A 15,526-nucleotide genomic window follows, 5' to 3' on the forward strand; every position below is an offset into this window, starting at 1 on the left:
CTCCATTAAAGTAAATGGAGCCTGGAACTACAGGTTATTAGTAGGAGCTGTGAGTGGTTGCTATAGGAACAAAAGACATTCATAGTATAAGAAGCTTATATGTGAAGTAATAAGATGTCGGTGGGGAGACGGATAGACAGAGACAGACAGAGACAGACAGAGAGACAGACAGGGAGACAGACAGGGAAATAGACAGACAGAGTCAAACGGTGAAAGAGACAGATGGTGAAAGAGACAGACAGAGACAGACAGGGAAAGAGACAGACAGAACCAGACCTGGAAAGAGACAGACAGAGACTGACCAGGAAAGAGACTGACCTGGAAAGAGACTGACCTGGAAAGAGACTGACCTGGAAAGAGACTGACCTAGAAAGAGACAGACCTGTAAAGAGACTGACCTAGAAAGAGACAGACAGGGAAAGAGACATAGAGATAGAGACAGACAGGGAAAAAGACAGACAGAGACAAATGGTGAAAGAGACAGACAGAGACAGACGGTGAAAGACACAGACAGAGACAGACGGTGAAAGAGACAGACAGAGACAGGCGGGGAAAGAGACAGAGACAGACCTGGAAAGAGATAGACAGAGAAAGACCGGGAAAGAAATAGACAGAGACTGACCTGGAAAGTGACAGACCTGAAAAGAGACAGACCTGGAAAGAGACAGACGGGGAAAGAGACAGATGGGGAAAGAGACAGATGGGGAAAGAGACAGATGGGGAAAGAGACAGACAGACATGCAGACAGGGACAGAGACAGGCAGACAGAGAAGGAGGAGACAACGAGATAATCAAACAAAGATAGATGGGGAAAGAAACAGACCTTGTTAGAGACAGACGGGGAAAGAGACAGAGAAATAGAGACAGACAAGGAAAGAGACAGACAGAGACAGGCAGACAGGGAAAGAGTCAGACAGGAAAAGACACAGACAAAGAGACGGGGAGATAGATGGGGAAAGAGACAGACCTGGTAAAGAGACAGACCTAGAAAGAGACAGATATGGAAAGAAACAGAGAGATAGAGACAGACAAAAAAAAGAGACAGACAGAGACAGGCAGACGGGGAAAGAGACAGACAGGGAAAGAGGCTGACAGGGAAAGAGACAGATTGGGAAAGAGACAGACGGGGAAAGAAACAGACCTGGAAAGAGACAGATCTGGAAAGAGACAGATGGAGCACATTACTTGGCCAATTTAGTTAAATCTGTGTGGAATATCTGTGGTGTTGAAATATATGTTGTGAAATGCTTATATTAGCTTAGTTTTTGCCTTTTAATAATTACATTTCTATCTATTTTTTTTGTGGTTTTTGTGTGCAGAATTAATTTTTGTTAATACATTCTATTTTGTTAACAACAGTTATTAACCCGGGCGAAGCCGTGTAGTACAGCTAGTACATTAATAAAATGTAATGTTTTATTGAAGATCAGAATGAAAAGAATAAAAAGCAAGGGACAGTAATGAGTAAAGTGCCAAAGCACCACAAGACTCAGCAAGTGGATTGTAAACAGATAGACAAATATTGATGTAAAGATATAAATATGTATCACGTCCCAATTATCTGTTCCCAAAGGTGGGTATAACAATAAATTTAAATGGATATGATATACAGAAAAGCGATAGGGTTTTAAATAACTGTTTGCACATAGCTAAAGAGCACAATCACAGGCAAAAACAAGGGAAAAAAAATACCACAAGATATCCGATGTGGTTGACCACAACTCCCTGATGAAGGCTACGACCGAAACACGTGTTGGTGTGGCTTAGCAGTGGTTCAATGGCGACAGGTAATTCACCCCTATGATGGTATCTCTTGCTTTTTATTGTTTTTATTATGATCTTCGATAAAACATTATAGTTTATTAATGTATTGTCTATTGGCTACATTTCTTTTGGTTTTGTTCTGACATAGTAGCCTGGCTCCATTTTGGAGAGTATTACTTATTATCACGTGCATCTCCTTTTAGCGACACAATTTGGTATTGATAGACCTATAAATGTATAATTATTTTTTATTAGATTTTTTTAGAGGGGTTGGAATCCTGCTGACAGATTCCTTTAATTTGTTTTTTATACTTTATAAGTTAACATATTCAATAACAATGAATGAAATGTTTAGAGAAAAAAAAACTAATTTCTCGGATCATTTGTACCATTCTCCAAATTTTGAAATAGGCTTCTTTGCCGGAGCCTCTTTTATTGCTTTACATACTCTGCAGTAATGAGTTTGCCAATTAGTGCTCCCAATGGGATGAAGTCTGGATCTCCATGAAAAATATTGCTGGTAAGCTTTGTCATCTTTGTCCAACTTTAAGACATATTTAGCGAGTTCTTCAGCTGTGGAGAAGTCATCAACATGTATAAAAGAGTCTTTTGGAATAAAGCGCTCATAGTTTTTACGAGTAGTGCCCAGGACGATCGGTACACATCCAAACGACAAGGCGTTCATCCAGAGTTTCTCTGTAATATAGTCTTCGTGAATAGAGTTTTCGAAGGAGAGATAAAACTTGTACTGTGACAAAGTCTGTCCATGTTCATCTGTTGGCAGGGATAAATGTTGTCTTCCATAAATGTCGACAGATAAATAATTTTTTAGTTCTTGATAATAGCGCACTCTTTTAGAATATGGGTTCCAGTTACTTATTGCCCAGGCTACCAGCTTGGTCTTTTTAGGAATTTGGAAGGTGTCGTCTTCTTTGTTCGGATCGAGCCAACCGTAAGGTGAGAAAATATCTGAGTCAGCTCTGTAAGACATTGTGAGGTTGATAACATTATCAAAAAAATGCAAGTTTGGGCTATGGGATGGAGACTCCAAATTAAACCAAACCCAGTACTGATTTGGTGGTCTTGGCAACTCGGGTAATTGTTTTCTGGAATTGCAAACATCTCTGTGATGCATGACAATGGCACTTGCGTTATAATACAATGATCTATTACCCGTATAATAGCATCCAGAAATATCATTGTATGGTGGACATTCGTTAAGTGGAAATACACTACCAAATGGCCACGTCCAAACAAGAATGATCTTAGTTTCATTAACGGTTTCCGGGTAGATACTTTTATATGAAACGTCACTGCTTAACTTTGAGCGATTTGCATAGTTATAGAGTGAAAAAAAAATGGTTGCGAGGAACAGTTGTGCAATAAAAATGATAAACAAATTCCTGTATGTCAGAGTTTTCCCTTGGTGCTCCATTTATTTAGGCAGAATCAATGGAAGAGCTTGAATCTGGAGATGAAACCACCAAGTACCATAACTATTGGAGAAAGGAACAAAATATATGTATGTCACAAAATGATTGAGCTTTACATTTTTTTCAAATTTTTTGCAATATTGGATAAAAAAGTAATTGGAATCAATCTATGTCAATGTGAGAATGAAAACTTCAGTTTACTGTGTAGGCATATTTCTTTTATATGATATATGGGGATGGTCCTAGGTGTTGTTTTTCTTCCAGAATCTAATATCATCAAACTACTCCTCTGCTTCAGGTGAAATACGTAATCACCTCTTATTAAGTATCATTATCATACACACATCAAAAAACAATTCACACATGCAGGTAAGGTGTGTCCACAGTCAACCTTTGGAAGTAGGTGTAGATGCAGATGTCCATAGCAGTAAATTAGACTAGTTGATAATGCTAATAATAATAATGATAGAAGATGCCGTCAGCCTTGGCAACTCTACAACAGTCATACATACCTCCCAACTTTTCAAGAAAGGAAAGAGGGACAAAGTATGCGGCGTGCGCAAATTTTGACCACGCCCCTAGCCACACCCATTTGGCAGTAGGGGTCATTCAGCAGATGCCCCGGACTGTTCATTCATATTTATAGCAGTCAGAATTTTTTTATATTTCTGTGTCACTATTTGACATGTTGCTTATTTGTGCCTATCAATCTGTGTTCACACGTTGCATAAATTCTGTTTCTTTTTGTTTCTGTCTGCACCAAACTACACAATAACAATCTTCTCTGTTTTTTTCATTTTTGCTGCATTTTTTCTGCCTTTTCTCCATTATTTAATGCGTTTTTGGTTCAGATGTGAATCTGCGTTTTTAAGTGTTTTTATGTACAGAGAAGCTTTTTCCTGCATTTTTTTAAGCTCCACATAGAAACCTCCAGAGAACCCCCCCCCCCCCCCCCGAAAACCGCAGAATTCAGCAGCGTCTTTTCATGGAATCACATCCACTTTACTTGGACAATTAAACACAGCAGAATAAATGTGCAAAGAAACAGCAGAAAAAAATGCAGAATTTACACTACATGTGAATATGGACTAATTGTCCAAGCAAAGTGGATGAGACGTCCTGAAATCTCCGCTCCTGGCGCGTGGAAAGACGCCGCTGAACTGTGCGCATTCGGTGTTTCTTTCTTTACAAGCTTCAGGATTCACATCAGCTACAAACATGTATCAAATAAGGGGGACAATGTATAAAAAATACCGCAAACACGCAATAATCAGAGAACATTGTTATTTCACTCGTGGAGCGTACACCTGCAGAAAAAATGCCGCATTTACGCTATGTGGGAACACAGCCTCAGTGATCCATTTTTATTACATTTTTTATGGGTTTTAATAAAGAAAAATAATAAATTGCGCCTTTTTTTCCCGCCATTTACCGATCCCCATAAATAATCTGTTCGCTGTGTTGTTCAGGTCATTACGATTACAGGGACACCAAATATGTCCATGTTATTTGCTGATTTGTGATGTTTATTATTTTATAAAAAAGTGCAATAAAATTACATTATTCTATTTTTTTTAATTATTTTTAGTAACTTTATTAGAAGAAAAAAAAATCCTCTTTTCCTCTCCCTCTAGAATACAGGACATAGAGATGCTGCTCTGTACAATGTAGCTGTGTCCTGTGTAATCTGCTGTGTAAGAGGCTGCATTGTAGGTTCATTTATGTGAAATCCTCCCTCTGACATCATCAATCCTAGTGGCTCAACAGCTAGAGCAGCTAGGAAAGCCAGGAGGTTGCTGGACACAAGTTTTGAACGTTGCTGGTTTGAATCCAAGGTGGTGAAGATAAAAAAATTGTATTTGTATTTTTTTCCTCATTTCTTTATAGTAGTTTTATGGGAACAAATGAATCTGACTCTTTCACCAACATTGAGATACAGTATTTATTTATCTATCTATCTATCTATCTATCTATCTATCTATCTATCTATCTCTATCCCTCTATCTATCTATGTATCCCTCTATCTATCCCTCTATCTATCCCTCTATCCATCTCTATCCCTCTATCTATGATTCTATCTCTCTATCTATCTATGATTCTATCTATCTATGATTCTAGCTATCTATGATTCTATCCCTCTATCTATCTATGATTCTATCTCTATCTATCTATTGTCTGTCGTGTATCTATATATCCCTCTATCATCCATCCCTCTATCATCCATCCATCCCACTATCATCCATCCCTCCCTCTATCCCTCCCTCTATCTCTCCATTCATCCCTCCATTCATCCATCCATCCCTCCCTCTATCCCTCCATTCATCCCTCCATTCATCCCTCTATCATCCATCCATCCCTCCCTCTATCCCTCCCTCTATCCCTCCATTCATCCCTCTATCATCCATCCATCCATCCCTCTATCCCTCCATTCATCCCTCTATCATCCATGCATCCATCCCTCTATCCCTCCATTCATCCCTCTATCATCCATCCATCCCTCCCTCTATCCCTCCTTTCATCCCTCTATCCCTCAATTCATCCCTCCTTCTATCCCTCCATTCATCCCTCCATTCATCCCTCTATCATCCATCCCTCCCTCTATCCCTCCATTCATCCCTCAATTCATCCCTCTATCATCCATCCATCCCTGCCTCTATCCCTCCATTCATCCCTCTATCCCTCCATTCACCCCTCCCTCTATCCCTCCATTTATCCCTCTATCATCCATCCATCCCTCCATCCCTCCCTCTATCCCTCCATTCATCCCTCTATCATCCATCCATCCCTCCCTCTATCCCTCCATTCATCCCTCTATCATCCATCCCTCCCTCTATCCCTCCATTCATCCCTCTATCATCCATCCCTCCCTCTATCTCTCCATTCATCCCTCCATTCATCCCTCCATTCATCCCTCTATCCCTCCATTCATCCCTCCATTCATCCCTCTATCATCCATCCATCCCTCCCTCTATCCCTCCCTCTATCTCTCCATTCATCCCTCCATTCATCCCTCCATTCATCCCTCTATCCCTCCCTCTATCCCTCCATTCATCCCTCCATTCATCCATCCATCCCTCCCTCTATCCCTCCATTCATCCCTCCATTCATCCCTCCATTCATCCCTCTATCATCCATCCATCCCTCCCTCTATCCCTCCATTCATCCCTCCATTCATCCCTCTATCATCCATCCATCCCTCCCTCTATCCCTCCATTCATCCCTCCATTCATCCCTCTATCATCCATCCATCCCTCCCTCTATCCCTCCATTCATCCCTCCATTATCCATCCATCCCTGCCTCTATCCCTCCATTTATCCCTCTATCCCTCCATTCATCCCTCCCTCTGTCCCTCCATTCATCCCTCTATCCCTCCATTCATCCCTCCATTCATCCCTCCTTCTATCCCTCCATTCATCCCTCCATTCATCCCTCTATCATCCATCCATCCCTCCCTCTATCCCTCCATTCATCCCTCCATTCATCCCTCTATCATCCATCCATCCCTGCCTCTATCCCTCCATTCATCCCTCTATCCCTCCATTCACCCCTCCCTCTATCCCTCCATTTATCCCTCTATCATCCATCCATCCCTCCATCCCTCCCTCTATCCCACCATTCATCCCTCTATCATCCATCCATCCCTCCCTCTATCCCTCCATTCATACCTCTATCATCCATCCCTCCCTCTATCCCTCCATTCATCCCTCTATCATCCATCCCTCCCTCTATCTCTCCATTCATCCCTCCATTCATCCCTCCATTCATCCCTCTATCCCTCCATTCATCCCTCCATTCATCCCTCTATCATCCATCCATCCATCCCTCCCTCTATCCCTCCCTCTATCTCTCCATTCATCCCTCTATCCCTCCCTCTATCCCTCCATTCATCCCTCCATTCATCCATCCATCCCTCCCTCTATCCCTCCATTCATCCCTCCATTCATCCTTCTATCATCCATCCATCCCTCCCTCTATCCCTCCATTCATCCCTCCATTCATCCCTCTATCATCCATCCATCCCTCCCTCTATCCCTCCATTCATCCCTCCATTATCCATCCATCCCTGCCTCTATCCCTCCATTCATCCCTCTATCCCTCCATTCATCCCTCCCTCTATCCCTCCATTCATCCCTCTATCCCTCCATTCATCCCTCCATTCATCCCTCCTTCTATCCCTCCATTCATCCCTCCATTCATCCCTCTATCATCCATCCATCCCTCCCTCTATCCCTCCATTCATCCCTCCATTCATCCCTCTATCATCCATCCATCCCTGCCTCTATCCCTCCATTCATCCCTCCCTCTATCCCTCCATTCATCCCTCTATCCCTCCATTCATCCCTCCTTCTATCCCTCCATTCATCCCTCCATTCATCCCTCTATCATCCATCCATCCCTCCCTCTATCCCTCCATTCATCCCTCCATTCATCCCTCTATCATCCATCCATCCCTCCCTCTATCCCTCCATTTATCCCTCTATCCCTCCATTCATCCCTCCTTCTATCCCTCCATTCATCCCTCCATTCATCCCTCTATCATCCATCCATCCCTCCCTCTATCCCTCCATTCATCCCTCTATCATCCATCCATCCCTGCCTCTATCCCTCCATTCATGCCTCCCTCTATCCCTCCATTCATCCCTCTATCATCCATCCATCCCTCCCTCTATCCCTCCATTCATCCCTCCATTCATCCATCCCTCCCTCTATCCCTCCATTTATCCATCCCTCCATCCATCTTTGCAGCTGAATAATCTGCTTCTGGTGTCTCACCTGCAGTATAGAGGTCAAGATAACAAAATCTTCCTATTGCTTTCAATAGAGGCAGTAGCTCAGTGGTAAAGCTGCTGCCTTTGAAACAATGAACTCACAGTTCCATGAGTTCGAGTCCCGGCCGCCCCGAAAATCCAGAGCAGAGGTGTAAATTTAATTTATTCACTCCACTGAGGGGAGGAGCCGGGACATCAGCTGTGAGCCTCGGGAGTGCGGGACAGCCCTGATAAATCGTGGCAGTCCCGCAGAATCCGGGACGGTTGGGAGGTATGGTCATATATAAAATGCTGCTCGTCTAGGGCTGTAGCAGAGGTATCCAACGTTTCTGACCTTGAGAGACACATTCAGCTCTGAAAGAGGGTCATGAGCCACATTCAGCTCTGAGAGAAGGTGGTGAGCCACATCCAGCTCTGAGAGTGGGTCACGAGCTACATCCAGCTCTGAGAGAGGGTCGTGAGCCACATTCAAGTCTGAGAGAGGGTCGTGAGCCACATCCAGCTCTGAGATAGGGTCACAAGCCACATTCAGCTCTAAAAGAAGATCGAGAGCCATATTCAGCTTTGAGAGAGGCTCACAAGCCACATTCAGCTCTGAGAGAGGGTCGTGAGCCACATTCAAGTCTGAGAGAGGGTGGTAAGGCACATCTAGCATTGCAAGATAGTCACGAGCCACATTCAGCTCTGACAGAGGGTCGCAAGCCACATCCAGCTCTCATCCCACTGACAGTAGTGACACCCAAAGCCCTCATTTGAGGTATAATGACAGTCAAAGCTTTTCGACAGAAATCCCACCAAGGCAGAATAAAAAGATCCAGGGGTTCCTACTTTATCCCCATTCAGATCTGCTCTTCTGTAAAGGGCTACTGACAAATGTCACCATCTAGAGACTTGCTTTTTCTTTACTGTTTGCAAGATGAAGTGATAATTAGAGTTGAGCGCGGTTCGCGGTTCGAGGTTCTCCAGTTCGCGGCTCCAGTGATTTTGGGGGCTGTTCTAGATCGAACTAGAACTCGAGCTTTTTGCTAAAGCTCGATAGTTCTAGATACGTTAGAGAACGGTTCTAGCAGCAAAAAGACAAGCTAATTACTAGCTGGCTTTCCGCTGTAATAGTGTAAGTCACTCTGTGACTCACACTATTATGAAATTTCAGTGTATAGTGTGCGGGAGCAGCGCATTCAGATCACTGCTGTTTGGATAATTGCCATTTTTTTTTTTTCCTTGTCTTCCTTCCCTAAGCGCGCACGTGTAGTGGGGAGGGCCAGCATGTCAGCCAATCCCAGACACACACACAGCTAAGTGGACTTTTAGCCAGAGAAGCAACGGCATGTGTGATAGGATGTCCATGTCACATGTCCCTGCATTATAAAAACGAGTATCTGCCCGTTCGGATGCCATTATCTCTTCTGCGTCTGGGTGTCAGTCACCGCTTGCGTAGCTCCTGTCTCCGATACTGCTGTGTACGCTCTATACCCAGCGCTATACAGAATAGGGATAGAAGTTTCTTTCAGCCCTTCTAAGGGCTAATACCAGCAGGGTCAGAGCCATAGGTGACAGTCAGGGCAGTTAAAACAGATTTTAACAGCTACACAAGATGACAGCGTCTGTGTAGCTAAGGTCAGGGATTTCCTCGCTGCATTTCCCCATTAGGAGGGATAGAAAGGCAGGCTTCCTTTCCTCTACCCAGAGCCCCACAACCCTGGCACTGTACCCTCCTGCCCTTTGCACACTCAAACTCATTGTTGCTAAGCCATTTTACTAGCAAACACTGAGTAAACTTAGTGGCATCCTAAAAGTGGGTGTTGGACTTCTGTATTGTCCCACTAGTGCAAAGATATTTGCAGCAAGTCTGCCTGCATTGCACACTCAAACTCATTGTTACTAAGCCATTATACTAGCAAACACTGAGGAAACTTAGTGGCATCCTAAAAGTGGCTGTTGTGCCTGCTTTACACGCTTCAATAAATCGTTGGGGTCAAGTTGTAAGTGAAGCACATCCTGCATCGTTCGTGACGTATTTGCGTGTGACACCTACGTGCAATCAAGATTGAGCGAAAACACGGTGATCGCATACACGTCGTTTATTCCTCATACATTGGACGTTTTGTTGTATGAACCTAGTCAATTGAAACGTGTGACATCCCTCATACGATTTTGGTGTCTGATGCTATGTGCGCAGGTGTGCGCTCTGCACCGCAGCTTAAAAAAGGTCCGCTTCAGAGCGCAGCTGAAAAGCTGCGTTCTGAAGTGCTTCACAATGTCTGTCATTCACTAATCTCTATCAGTCGGTCACTATCTCTGTCCCTCTCTCTCTGTCCATGTCAGTCTATCCCCCTCTCTCATACTCACCGATCCCCGGCGCTGCACGGCGTTCACACCGCTCCGGCGGCTTTTACTGTTTTGAAAAAGCCGGCCGCCCATTAAACAATCTCGTATTCCCTGCTTACCCCGCCCACCGGCGCCTATGATTGGTTGCAGTGAGACACGCCCCCACACTGAGTGACAGGTGTCACACTGCACCCAATCACAGCAGCCGGTGGGCGTGTCTATACTGTGAAGTGAAATAAATAATTAAATAATTAAAAAAAACGGCGTGCGGTCCCCCAATTTTAAAACCAGCCAAATAAACCCATACGGCTGAAGGCTGGTATTCTCAGGATGGGGAGCTCCACGTTATGGGGAGCCCCCCAGCCTAACAATATCAGCCAACAGCCGCCCAGAATTGCCGCATACATTAGATGCGGCAGTTCTGGGACTGTACCCGGCTCTTCCCGATTTGCCCTGGTGCGTTGGCAAATCGGGGTAATAAGGAGTTATTGGCAGCCCATAGCTGCCAATAAGTCCTAGATTAATCATGTCAGGCATCTCCCCGAGATTCCTTCCATGATTAATCTGTAAGTGACAGTAAATAAACACAAACACCCGAAAAATCATTTATTAGAAATTAAAAACACAAACAAATTTCCTGCTTAACCACTTTAATCAGCCCCAAAAAGCCCTCCATGTCCGGCGGAATCCAGGATGCTCCAGCGTCGCATCCAGCTCTGCTGCATGGAGGTGACCGGAGCTGCAGCAGACACAGCCGCTCCGGTCACCTCCACACAGCAACTGAAGACAACCGCGCGATCAGGTGAGCTGTCACTGAGGTTACCCGCTGTCACTGGATGCAGCGGTGGATGCAGCGGTGGCCGCGGGTAACCTCAGTGACAGCTCAGCTGATCGCGCTACTCACCTCAGTTGCTGCGTGGAGGTGACCGAAGCGGCGGTGAGTAGCGCTATCAGCTGAGCTGTCACTGAGGTTACCCGCGGCCACCGCTGTATCCAGTGACAGCGGGTAACCTCGGTGACAGCTCAGCTGATCGCGCGGCTGTCTTCAGTTGCTGTGTGGAGGTGACAGGAGCGGCGGTGTCTGCTGCAGCTCCGGTCACCTCCATGCAGCAGCGCTGGAAGCGACGCTGGACCATCCTGGATTCCGCCGGACATGGAGGGCTTTTTGGGGCTGATTAAAGTGGTTAACCAGGGAATTTGTTTGTGTTTTTAATTTCTAATAAATGATTTTTCGGGTGTGTGTGTTTATTTACTGTCACTTACAGATTAATCATGGAAGGAATCTCGGGGAGACGCCTGACATGATTAATCTAGGACTTATTGGCAGCTATGGGCTGCCAATAGCTCCTTATTACCCCGATTTGCCAACGCACCAGGGCAAATCGGGAAGAGCCGGGTACAGTCCCAGAACTGCCGCATCTAATGTATGCGGCAATTCTGGGCGGCTGTTGGCTGATATTGTTAGGCTGCGGGGCTCCCCATAACGTGGGGCTCCCCATCCTGAGAATACCAGCCTTCAGCCGTATGGCTTTATCTGGCTGGTTTTAAAATTGGGGGGGACCGCACGCCGTTTTTTTAAATTATTTAATTATTTATTTCACTTCACAGTATAGACACGCCCACCAGCTGCTGTGATTGGGTGCAGTGTGACACCTGTCACTCAGCGTGGGGGCGTGTCTCACTGTAACCAATCATAGGCGCCTGTGGGCGGGGAAAGCAGGGAATACGAGATTGTTTAATGGGCGGCCGGCTTTTTCAAAATAGTAAAAGCCGCCGGAGCAGTGTGAACGCCGTGCAGCGCCGCGCCGGAGATCGGGGATCGGTAAGTATATCAGAGAGGGCTGGTCAATTCAGTTACTCAGGAGTTTAGCGGTCACCGATGAGTCCTTCACTGGTGACCGCTAATCAGGAAGCGACACAGACAGAGCCGCAGCATGACAATGAAGTCGGGTGAAGTTAACCCGAGTTCATTCCGATTGTGCGGCTCTTTCTGTGTCTGCTGTCATCTGCCATTCAGCTCTGCTACAGGGCTGTCGGTGTCTGCTGTCAGCGGCCATGTAGCAGAGCTGAATGGCAGATGACATAGTAAAAACGCATACCTACACATTACACACGCTTGTCAAGTCAATAAAAAAAAAAAGGGTGCCCAATGCATACGTCACAGAACACATGATCTAAAGGATCGCACACAAAATTGATCAATTTAACATAGACTACTAACGCTCGTGTGACAGCAAATGAACGACCTACGTGCAATCTCATTAGATCGCATATGCGACCTGGGCGTGTCACATCGCATACGAGATCGCACACCTAATTGTAAGGTGTAAACGTGACTGTTGGACTTCTGTATTGTCCCACTAGTGCAAAGATATTTGCAGCACGTCTGCCTGCATTGCACACTCAAACTCATTGTTACTAAGCCATTATACTAGCAAACACTGAGGAAACTTAGTGGCATCCTAAACGTGGCTGTTGGACTTCTGTATTGTCCCACTAGTGCAAAGATATTTGCAGCACGTCTGCCTGCATTGCACACTCAAACTCATTGTTACTAAGCCATTATACTAGCAAACACTGAGGAAACTTAGTGGCATCCTAAACGTGGCTGTTGGACTTCTGTATTGTCCCACTAGTGCAAAGATATTTGCAGCACGTCTGCCTGCATTGCACACTCAAACTCATTGTTACTAAGCCATTATACTAGCAATTTATGCTGCCAGTTTAAGGGCCGTAGTTGCATTGTCAGGGATAATTATTGTTGTTTATTCTGCTGTTAATAAAGCTAGACCACCGCTGAAATCTACACCACCTCTCAATTTTTACTACCACACTTTAAGTGCACAATCTTGTCGCAATCAAAATGAGTGGCAAAATGACAGATGCTGGTGGAAAGGGGAAGAGGCGTGTTGGAAAAGGAAAAAAAGGGTTTGTCGGTGGGGAAGGTGGCAAAGCTCCATTAACATCTGCTGAAGATAGACCATCTTCCAGCAAAAGTAAGATGTCTACTACTTACCGTGGACAATCCGATGTGCTCCCTTTTTTACGGACACGAACAACTGGAACAAAGGTAGATGATGGCCAAAAAAGGAAAATGCTTGAATGGATCTCAAGTGGTCCAACAAGTGCCCTCTCCGCCACCTCAATTACCGCATCCAAAAAACACCAGTCCTCTGAGTTGTCAGCCCAATCACACTTGCATTCTCACAGCTCTGAAGTCTCCATCCGCCCTGCACAGTATGGTGGAACTGAGATGACTGAGTCTGCAGAGCTGTTCAGTCACACTATAGCCTGGGAATCAGAGGTCTGCTCCCAAGCTACAGTGAGTACAGACCAGGAAATGGTCTGCAGTGATGCCCAGAACCTTTGTGACTCAGATTCAGGCCGTGATGACCAAGTTTCTGAGCATAATGTTGACCCTTATTCACAAACTGAAACACCTGTGGTAATAGACAATGAGGAACATACTGATGACGATGAGACGCAGATACCAGATTGGGATGACAACTTAAATATTCGGTCAGGGCAAGAAGAGGCTCGGTCTGAGGGTGAGGGGAGTGCAAACACAACAATTGATGAGGAAGTTCTAGATCCCACCTGCTGTCAACCCACAGTCAGGCCCTCGAGGAGGTCAACAGAGACGGTGGAGGAGGATGCAAACGACGACGAAGTTACCTTGCGCCTTCCTGGACAGAGTCGGAGTACTGGTAGCACGTCTACAACTGCATCCTCAGCCACCACTGTGCCTCTGAGCACTAGTCGGGGTGGATCAGCAGGTCGCATGCCCTCTAAGCCTTGCCTAGCCTGGTCCTTTTTTGACATAGCAAAAGATCGCCCAAATTATGTGATCTGTAAAATTTGTCATGATTCTGTTAGTAGAGGGCAAAACCTCAGCAGTTTGACAACTTCTTCCATAAATCGTCACATGAATAAATATCATATGTCCCAGTGGGAAGCTCACCGTGCTGCAATGCGGCCTAGCGGAGCGAACCATCCACCGCCTGCCCCTTCCAGTGCATCCGAGCGCTCTTCATCTTCTAGGACTGTGGGGACAGCTGTCACACCTGGTTTTCCACGCACAACTTCCACCACTGTAACTGCAACAGGCAGTTTGCTTGGTAGGTCGTCAGTTGGTTTGGAAGGGGAAACAAGTACGTGTGTACAGCTCTCTCAGACATCGATAGCACCAACGTTGGATGAAGGCGACATCATGTCTACGCCTGCACTTTCCTCACAAAGCTGCATTTTTCCAGGGACACCCTACTCAACACCGTCTACACACAGCAGCCAGATCTCTGTCCCTCAGATGTGGACAAATAAAAGGCCATTTCCTGTGACCCATGACAAAGCTAAGAGGTTGACTTTATCCCTCTGTAAGCTCTTGGCTACCGAAATGCTGCCTTTCCGCCTGGTGGACACACAGGATTTTAGAGACCTTATGTCTGTCGCTGTGCCCCAGTACCAGATGCCCAGTCGCCACTACTTCTCTAAGAAAGGTGTGCCCGCGCTACACCAGCATGTCGCACACAACATCACCGCTTCCTTGAGAAACTCTGTGTGTCAATGGGTGCATTTCACCACCGATACTTGGACCAGTAAGCATGGACAGGGACGTTACATGTCGCTGACTGGGCACTGGGTAACTATGATGATAGATGGTGAAGGGTCTGCTGCACAAGTCTTGCCGTCCCCACGACTTGTGTGTCAATCCTCTGTCTGTCCAAGTTCCGCCACTGCTTCTGCCTCCTCCACCTCATCTGGGTCCTCCACCTCCGCCCCAAGCCTGCCTGGTCAGGCCACCAGAGTTCGCACTGCGCAGAAGGAATCACGCACCCCTCATTACTATGCTGGCAGCAGAGCGCAACGGCATCAGGCGGTCTTTAGCTTGACATGTCTTGGAAATAGGAGTCACACAGCGGCTGAGTTGTGGGCAGCTCTGGAGACTGAGTTTAATAAATGGTTGTCTCCACTCAACCTGCAGCCTGGTAAGGCCGTGTGCGACAATGCTGCAAACCTGGGTGCGGCCCTTCGCCTGGGCAAGGTGACACACGTGCCTTGTATGGCTCACGTGTTGAACCTTGTTGTCCAGCAATTTTTAACACACTATCCCGGCCTAGATGGCCTTCTGACCAGGGCACGAAAACTGTCTGCTCACTTCCGCCGTTCAACCGCCGCAGCTGAGCGACTTGCATCGCTCCAGAAGTCTTTCGGCCTGCCGGTTCATCGCCTGA

The 15,526-nt window shown here is 45.9% G+C and overlaps 1 protein-coding gene across 1 annotated transcript in view; it reads right to left on the reverse strand.

Annotated features, from left to right (window-relative positions):
- Positions 1–1,187: 1,187 nt before the first annotated feature.
- LOC142254947 (4-galactosyl-N-acetylglucosaminide 3-alpha-L-fucosyltransferase FUT6-like) overlaps positions 1,188–15,526 on the reverse strand; it is a 55,129-nt gene continuing 40,790 nt past the window's right edge. Inside the window, exon 2 of the mRNA XM_075326322.1 lies at positions 1,188–3,260. Within this exon, the coding sequence (XP_075182437.1) occupies positions 2,144–3,199 (1,056 nt within the window). The 5' untranslated portion in view covers positions 3,200–3,260 and the 3' untranslated portion in view covers positions 1,188–2,143. The remainder of the gene's footprint in view (positions 3,261–15,526) is intronic.

This window comes from Anomaloglossus baeobatrachus, chromosome 10 (assembly GCF_048569485.1).
Source record: "Anomaloglossus baeobatrachus isolate aAnoBae1 chromosome 10, aAnoBae1.hap1, whole genome shotgun sequence".
Lineage (NCBI taxonomy): Eukaryota > Metazoa > Chordata > Amphibia > Anura > Aromobatidae > Anomaloglossus > Anomaloglossus baeobatrachus.